Source organism: Protopterus annectens, chromosome 7.part0, assembly GCF_019279795.1.
Source record: "Protopterus annectens isolate FY-2018-M chromosome 7.part0, PAN1.0, whole genome shotgun sequence".
Classification (NCBI taxonomy): Eukaryota; Metazoa; Chordata; order Ceratodontiformes; family Protopteridae; genus Protopterus; species Protopterus annectens.
Window position 1 is genome coordinate 1,187,351,788 of NC_056739.1, and position 9,487 is coordinate 1,187,361,274.

At 41.3% G+C, this 9,487-nt stretch overlaps 1 protein-coding gene across 2 annotated transcripts in view; it reads left to right on the top strand.

Moving 5' to 3' along the window:
- Positions 1-1,891, top strand: part of IDH3A (isocitrate dehydrogenase (NAD(+)) 3 catalytic subunit alpha) — a 637,839-nt gene extending 635,948 nt beyond the window's left edge. For both annotated transcript variants that reach the window (XM_044077799.1, XM_044077800.1), the window contains exon 11: positions 446-1,891. In XM_044077799.1, the coding sequence (XP_043933734.1) occupies positions 446-529 (84 nt within the window). In that variant the 3' untranslated portion in view covers positions 530-1,891. The remainder of the gene's footprint in view (positions 1-445) is intronic.
- Positions 1,892-9,487: the final 7,596 nt, after the last annotated feature.

A 9,487-nucleotide genomic window follows, 5' to 3' on the forward strand; every position in this document is an offset into this window, starting at 1 on the left:
TAACTTCAGCAGGGGGTGCTTAACATTAGTTAAAGTTGGGTCACATGCTACTCTGCCACTTAACTGCTTTGTCTTTTTCCAAATATTGCAGTGTAGTCACCGTGCTTCTTACACTACAGAGGTATTACTGGTAGTCTTTTTGAGTGTATAGCCTGAAGGCGGTAACATGAACTTCTTGGCACTGGAAACTTTTCTCTAGAATTGTAAAGGTTAATATTATTTCTAGCCGTCTGGCTATTCCGTTAAGTTCAGTAACTGAGAGGAGCTACCAGAAAATGTAAATCTGTGAAAGATCCGTATCTCACTTTAAGACAAGCTTTCAATGATTGTATGGATAACTTTGTGTCTTGACTGTTGCTTACTAAATTATTAAATGTTTTCTTACAAAGTACAGTTTGTGAGTCTTTTCATGTGCTGTAACAACTCTTGTGTGATTTTTTTCTAGGTCTTGACCAAAGATTTGGGAGGCAGTTCAAAATGTTCAGAGTTCACTGCAGAAATCTGTCAGCGAGTAAAAGATGCAGAGTAGAATTACCTCATGAACTAATGTCAATGTGTCTGCTGCGCGATAGTGAAAGCAACAACAATGCTGCCCGGTTTTCAGCCCTGAGCTGTTTCTGATATATGTTGGAGCACTTCTATGACACGCTGAATCTTTCATTTTCTGAACATTACTAAGGCTGACACTTTGAGAAATGTGTGCCTTTGAGCAACTTCTCCCTCTGCGTAAATGGTAGACTAATAAGGAGGATTACTACTCTGACAAGAGATGATGGTGGCATTTCATTTTTTTTTTCACACAGCAAGTACAAAGTGGTTGTACCATGCTTGTGAAGAGCTAATGGCACAGTCATTTCCCACTTCTTCAATTAACTTCATCATGAGACTTGGACTTTTTATGGCATCTTTTTGTCGGGGATACAGTTTATGCTCTTGAATGATCTTCTGTCCCTATAATATGTTGCATTTAATTGCATTGAAGTTTGATATGTGCTAAAACCTGCTGATTCTTGCATTTAAATTTCTTTAGGTATCTTTAGTGAACTACTTGTAAGTTATTGGCAACTCATTGCCGTGAAAAAGTGTTGCTTCTAGTGATAAAGGCTCTATATTATTTTTGGCAGTACTGTGGTATTTCTGCTAGCTTTGCTGCAGTTTGTCTGCTAATGCTAGATGTTGCTAAACTTTTTCTGCAAGAAGCAAATGATAGTTATAGTTGCTCAGAATTCAAGCTCTACTTTGACAAGAGGAGAATCATAGTAAAATGGGCTCAACAATCGCACAAAAAAGGTTGTGAGGATTGTTTACACCCAGTATAAGCTTTTTCATTTCTTGTCTTCTGTTCATGAGACAATGGGGTACTGGGTGTGATAATTCAGAAGTTGATACGGTTCATTTCCCACTTCCCAAGGTTTCTAACAGCAGTACAGTGCTTACCTAGTACCCCATCCTGCTATGTAGTGCCAGGTTGTTTGGGAAATGAGATGGGAGCAATGTTGCATTCTTTGTCATCTGCTGACCTGGTGGTATTCATCACGGAGGCATAATTTGCCCATTTCCTTGGCACTAGATTAGCTGATGGTGCAGGGACTGAAACTGGGCAGAAGGTGCTGTTTTCTGTAGTTGATGGCAACTGACATTGAGGGAAATATCCAGAAGGATCTTCAAACCCTTTAAATGTGTTGATGTAGAGGGCTTTAGAGTATATATCCCTTCTGTTTTACCATCCACTCAGCAGAGAGATTTTTCCAGATTAAGTTGGAGACTTCTTGGTTATTACTGTTCTACATTTCTCTGGTGCCCTGTTAGAAGTTTGAGATTTAATAGTGCTTGACCTGAAACAGGAAAACTTAAGTGTGATTAAGCACAATTAATAAACTTTGTAAACTGATGTTACACATTTAATGTGTTTTTCATGGAGGCAAGCTCCCTTCACCCCTTGTCCTTGGGGATATACTACCCGCTCCTATGTATACTGACACTTGTTTTATCTTGAAGAAATGGGACTTCTACAAGGTAAGCAATTTCAGGCATATTTATTTATTTATGCTTGTTTACTGGGACAGGGTCCTGATCAAAAATGACCAATTTCAGACCCTGCCCTTGTTGCTGTAATATAATAAAATATTTGGTTGCATAGAGTTGACACACTTATACAAAGTAGTAAAAGATGTACATGAAACAGGGACAGTTATACTCGAGTAGCTTGAATTATGTACAGTAAATGTACGTTGTTGGTAGCACATGCAGAAAATGGACAGTAACAGAGTAGCAGTGAAGCAGAGGAGGAAGAAAGAGTGAGCGAGGGAATGGAGAGTAACAAGAGATTGGGGATGCAAGAAAAATATATTTTTAGTTCAATATTGTGTAGAGGAGTACGTTGAGTGAATATGATGTACATATATACATATGATATGTATATGTGGTGCTATACTTTTCCCTGTAATCATACTTTTCGCAGTACTAAGGATCGTGTTTACTGTCTTCGAACTTGCAAAAGGAACCCGTTTTCCTGTGTGATTAGTTATGGGAATTTGTACTAATCTGTGATGAATTCTGGTGTTCAGAAATGTACATCATTCTGACTTTGACTATCTAGTGTAATGAGTAACTTTTGTGAAGTGTCTCGTGAAATATTGAATGTTCACAAGTGCAGACATTCAAAGAGAGAGATCGCTTTAGAGCCCCCTGCTATTTATATGTACTAACTGTGAGATTGCCCAGCAGCAGGGTAAGGACAAATTCCTGTGTCCCACTACAACATGATCTCATACAAAAGTCTGCTGGCAAAAACTCCTTTGGAAAGAACATTCACTCAAATGAGCGTTCACTTTTTTTAAAAACAGAAGAAAGCATTAGCTCATATGAGTGTTCACCATTTCAAACTGTACTCCTTTTAGGATATCCTGTTCTAGTATTCCCAGCATGGAACAGTTGCAATATTTCTCCAGCTCCCATGTGCCTTCTGCTGGTGCACATTTTGCCACCTACGGGATTAAGAAAGCATACTCATCCCTTGTGAATCTCCTGTTATTTTCTGAAGTTTGGCTCTTAGTTGTGATGTACATTTTTAGAAACGTATTATGCTTGATTATAATGTCACACAAACCATTTAAGTGTATTGATGATCATCAGATCACAAGTCTGAACTCATACTGGCACTAATTTGTACCTTTGGGACAGGTGTGCCGCATTAGGTTGTCACAACTGGTAATGCTTTCTTCAGTCCGTTCGCACACAGGAAAAGATGTGAAGCCTGAGGACTTCATCAATGCCAAGAAGATTGTGGCTTTGAAGCATTTTCCTTCATGTGATCCTGAGTCACTGTCAAGTTGGCAATTAGTATCAGCTGAAAACTCCCTTAAAGTCCACCACAAGAGATGACAGCCCATCCCTCACAGAGATTAAAGTCATGGCCATGGTTGGCCAGTGATTAAAAGCATTGCAGAGATGCAATTCTAGTAACAGTCATGCAGGTGTATCCTGGGATGTCACATTTACCTTTCCTTGTTGGAGCCTCCAGACCCTGACCTTGCCTGGCCAGATTATGCAGAGTAAACCTTTTACCTTTTGAGTCCTCCAGCAAAGGCACTGTGGTTGAACTTTTGCTTGTGTAGTGCAATTATCTGGCCTTCACTCACACCTCCAGGTCAATGTGGGCTCATCTGCTAGAGTAGATGAAACTCCCATTAATTATCTTGTGCTGACCTGGTCCATGGAGATTACCCAGATAATGGATGTGCTTGCTTTGTAATCTTATGGGCTCTGTCCTTGTGGATTCATGATGGCAGTATTAAGGCACAGAGTTTGGTACACTAGCTAAGTTCCATGTGTGTCTGTTGTGATGAGGTTTCATCTTCACTGGGTGTGTGTGTGTGTGTGTGTGTGTGTGTGTGTGTGTGTGTGTGTGTGTGTGTGTTCACACTCTTGAGAGACTGGGAATGTTTACTTACTGCCTGCTTGCTTCATATGTCTGGTAATCTCTGGGTGAAGTTTGGTTGCCTCTTACTGGAGCTTGTGGTAGGAGATTGCTTTACACTGTCTCATTCCCCCACCATATTAGAAGAGACTTGGAAGATTATGGTTCTTGGGTCTGAGCTGGATGACATAATGACATGACCCTTCCCTATAGCCCCTCCTGCTTCAAAGAAGGCATACTTATAAAGCATGGTAGAGACTGTTCTGTTTCCCTTTTGCCATCAACTCAGAAATGGTTGAGACAGTATCTGTAGAAGAATAGAATGTGAAACCTAGGTTCACCCCACTCTTAAAAACTGTCCTGAATTTGCCATTTATGTGGTCTTCCACCTGAATCCAGCTATTCTAAAAAGGATGGTGCTTTTTACAAGCCATCAGCTGATTGGAGTGATATCCTTACAAAGGACAGATTCATATATGGTATTTTCAGTCAAACTTAGGTCCCAGAGATAACAACACCTTTCTTTCTCACCATTTCCATTTTTCTCCTTCTTCAGGGACCAGGCTGTGGAAAAACTGAGATATTTTAGAGTTGAGAAGGTTCTGGAAAGCACAGTAATGATGACGTCTGCAGTAGACGTTTATATAACTGTTGACTGTACTGATGATGTGGCTAGAACAGCATGCTTAGGACTGCATGTTTGCAAGATAGCATATTTCTAGCTGCCATCTTTTAAGGCTGAGTTGAGGCAGACTAGCTGCCATCTTTTAAGGCTGAGTTGAGGCAGACTAGTCTGGATGCCTCCTTCTAGGCTGGTGCCCTTTTTGTTCAGGCTTCTTAGGACATGGAAGAAGTATACAAAATTAAAAAAACACAAGCTTCATCTATGGTGGATAAGGGTCTGTGGTGCTCCTTATTTCCTCCTTTTCATCTTGTCCTTGCCATTATAGGTTCATAGGTGGTTACTAGGCTAATGACCCTAGGGCCTTTACAAGTCTAGCCATGTTATACCCGTGTTCCCTTATTGACCTTGGTTAGATGGTCATTATTCACAGAGCGAGTCTGTGATCAGCACTGACTACCCTTGTCCATGAGGGACATAGGTGCCACCCCCCAGAGTGAGTTTACACCAAGAAGGAGCTCTCTTTTATAAGGAGGAGAGCCTTCAAGCATCAATAGATGTTGTCCCTTGCAGTGGCCCCATGGAAAAAGGGATAAAGCCCTGACTACTGCCCAGGTGACCTGGATTAGTGAGTCTGGGCACTAGGAAGGACAGAGGCAGAAGACTTTTGAAGTGAGTAGGCAATTGCTAGCATACCCATTAAGGAGAATGCAGCTGCTGTGCCACTGATCTTTGCAGATGTACAGAGGTACTACATGTAGCAGCTGTGGGATACTATGTTGCAAGGATGTCAGGAGACTCTGTTCCTGTGTGGGAGCATGCATAACACCTCCCAAGCAAGCAACATACAGTGGCTTCTCAGTCGCCACAATGATTACAAGGTTAGGCTCATCCCAAACTGGCCAGATTTCTACTGTCAGACTTTCTGTCTAAGAGGATGAGAGCTGATTAGTCTGTTGCCCCAGTCAGGTAATGAATGGGCCATAATGTCTCAGCCTTATTCCTGTCCCTTGGATGAACATGTGGGCAAATTGGGTGGAAGGTAGATGAGCCATTGGACTGACAAGAGGATGGAGTGAGTGATACTGCCCTCCCCATAAATCTCTAGAAGGATGGCACCACTGTCACAACCTTGACTGCTCAGTAGGACCACCCATGAGAGGCTGGTTCTCAAGTTTTCTTCAGTCTGGGCAGACATTGCCATAGATTTGGATGCATGCTTTATAGATGTGGTCTGAAACAACCACAGATTAGAGCTGTCAGGTCCTCCCAGAAACAGCTCTGATGAAATATCAGGCACACACTGTTGAGCTCCTTGAACTGGACAAAAGTCTGCTTTACAGAGGAGATGTAAAGTAGTCTTCCTTTTGTGAGAGGTGAAGGGATCTAGTCTTCCACCACTTTTTTTTCCAGAGAGGACAGGAAGTTAGCAACCCTTTTTACACCTCATTGACTTCAGAAGGACATCTGTATGTCAAGTGCTAGGTGGTGATACTCCAGTGGGTTATTCCTCTGCTGCAGTTGGATGCCCAGATTGTGGCAATGGGTAAGATGGTTGCCATTTGGCATATTATTTTTATGGTGTTCAGTTTGTACTGGAGGTTCCTTTTAGATACTCTGGATGGATTTCACTTTCATTACATTTTTGCTGCATTGTTTCTTCTGTTCTCTAGAGTATTTAACAGGGTGCTAGACATTTTGATAGAATTCTTCTAGGGGTATGGACTTCATTTGTTCCCTATGTAGATGACTGGTTCCTAGTGTCGTAGTTGAACAACTTGTTGGTAGCAGACCTGGCTTTGGTCTATCCATTTTGCAGGACCTGGGTGGTACTGTAATCTAGGAGACGTCCTGTCTTGTTCCAACATAGAAGATTACCTGTATTAAGGCAGATTTGAGCACACTGTTTAGTGTTGATTGTCCCTACCTGCACAGAGAGCCCATGAAGTTGTAACCTTGGAAGGCTTGGTAAGGTTGTGTTACAGAGAGTAGAGGCGTGACCCTTCCTTTGCCTCATCAGTCGTGTGCCGGCCCTGTCTTCTCATTTCCATTATCCATGCAAAAAGATGGAGGATGCTTTAGACAGTGAGAGGCCAGTAACTTAAAATCATCATACTATTACAGATGAGCTGTGGGCATCCCTGTCATCAGGCCCTAGAAAAATGAATGATTGCCATCTCAGTATCTGCTGCCCTTCCTCTCCTGTAGCTGTGCCTTTCATAGCATCTGACAATATTTTGTTGCTGGATTAGGAACTGTACCAGGCTTTCTCCCTTGTGAAGGGAAAGTGCAGTCCCAGTAGAAGGAGACTTAAACTAGCTAGAGCTGAGGGCAGTGTGTTTTTATACTCTTTAAGCTGCGGAAGGGAAGTTTGGATCAGGATCTGTTGTGCTTCGCTCAGGCAACCATGTTGCAATGTTGCACATGAATAGTGTACATAGACTTGTATCACTTGTGCAAAGAAGAGACACACCAGGCACTGGGCCATAGACATGAGGCATCAGTCTTTAAGCTGTGTACATACACCTCTGGGAAGTGAATGTGGACATATTCATTCACAGTTCTACTTTGGCCCCTAGCTGAAGCTGAGAATAAGGAAGACCTGTCTAGTCAGGAGCGCCCAAGAAATTGACTTGCTCATCACCCGGGGAGCAGTCATTCCACTTGCTTTGTCCATTTCAGCAGGGTAGGTAGAAGTTGGAGGTGAGCATGTTCTCCCTTCAAGTGGTGGGAAAGAATCTTGTATGTTTTTTGCATTTCCTTGTAAACTCATGCCTTCTAGCAAACTGCAAAGGAAAAAAAAAAAGGCAAAATCATTGTCATCATCTCATAGTGGTGATGAATGATGTGACTTTGGGCTCTCAGGTCCATGTCAGTACAAGAATCTATCTTAGAACAGCCCAATGAGATCTCTGTCACTTATGTCATTTCCATCTCAGGCCACCTCAGGGCAAGGCAGCTACATTAAATGTTCTGTTACCAGTGGATATTCTCAGATATGTTTGTGGAAGTGGAGGTTTCCAGAGAACCTTGCACTCATCAGGTGTGCTTTGCAAATGGAAGAGCTTTGCCATCCTTCTGTAAAGGTACATTCAGCCACCTTAGTTAGTGTGCATGTGATTCTGACCAGTTTCGGGTACTTCATTGACTTGGTTCTTTGTTATTATGTGGTAAAGGCACACGTTTTTGACATCCCTGCTTATTGCATCTTTGTGGAATATGTACGTTTGGCCCAGCACTGAATGGCTAAGCAATTTCTTAAAGGGATTCTACATCTTCTCCAACCACTGAAGAACTTTTCTTTTCCTCAGGACTCTATCTTTATGATTGATAGGCTTGCTCATCTTCTGTTTGAAATATTTGGCTCACTGGTTAAAGGTCATCTGTTATGCATTAGATTTTCTTGGTGCCCTTCATCTGTGCCCCTAGGATCTCTGAGCTTCAGGTTTTTATTTGTAAAGACTCCTGTTTGGCTTATGTTAGTAGAGGGCCTTCAGAGTCTGGTACAACAGATGTGTCCTTGCCATTACATTTGATCTCTGAGGAGACCCTCTGCAGTGGGTGATTATTGATCACACACTGCCTTTTCTCTCAACCACTTCCTCATTCAGCATCTACTTTTCAAATCAATTATTCAGTTATATGATTTTACAGTCTGTGTTTTTGTGTATTTCAGGTTGTGCTGATGTATGAGGACCAAACTTGAAAGTGTATAAACTGAATGCCACCTTCTGATCTGGCACATGTCATGACATACACCAGCAGGAGATATGCACACCTCTAAATGGGAACTATTAGCATTTCTGAATTGCACCAAACCAGGAATATCATATTTAAGGAAATTCAATCAGACATCTAGTGTAGAGGGCCTTAGATAAGCTAATGCATTGAGTACATATCTGTTATTCTGTGCCTGGAGAAGAAAAGAACAAAATAAAATTGTCTTCAGCTTGTAAAAATACATAAGTCATTGAGCACTGTATTCTTAGTATGAGTGGATGGGTCTATATTAGATATTCGAACTTTCAAAAGTTTGACCGTCATATGGTCGACACCATATAATCAAATTTTTGAAAGTTCGAACGTTTTAACAGAGATCTCTGTACAGCACAGAATGGGAAGATTTCCCTTTTCTGCACTGTAGCGCTATCTCTGAGTTGGTATATTTAGAGCGGGGGGGGAGTGTAGGGGGGCTTGCCCCCCTGCTTAAAACGTTCAGATAGGTTATTTGTGTGGTTTATTTTTGTTATTAGATTTTCGAACTTTTAAAAGTTCGATCATATGGTGTCGACCATATGACACTCAAACTTTTGAAAGTTCGATTAATATAGACCCTGAGTGGACATCCCTGACTTGTTAGTGGGCCGAGCTGCCCAGCTTGATGATTATCTTGTTAGGATTCTTGGTCACAATGTGCGAGTTTGGATCAACCATTGAAAGAGTTGCATCTACAAGACCTTAAAGTGTATATGGACCTCATTGTTCCAACAAATCCTGTTTCATCTAAGTTGGGAAGAGTCCTTTATAGAACTGCAAGTGATGTCTTGTATTTTCTGGCACATTTGTTTATTCATTTACCAGGTGGCCAAAGAACCTTTTTATTTATTTATTTATTTATTTTTTTTTATCGTAAATGATGAATGTCTGGTAAAGTGGGTGGAAGACTTGGGTTACTAGACCATTATTAAATGTCTAAGAAGTCATTCACTGGATTACAGAATTCCCATCCAGAGAGATGTCTGCACATATTCACTTTTCTATGCAGTGGGCAGGCTATGCAATTGAACCTCTCTGTACCAGTGAAAGATCCCATCTTAATAGTGTAATAGTTTGAAAATCTTGAGTAGTTTTGAGATCAGTTGTCCAAAACTGGTGTTCATAAAATGTCTTATTCATGAAAGAAGGAAAGAGTTACTGACCAAAACTAATGTAACTCAGCTGAATCT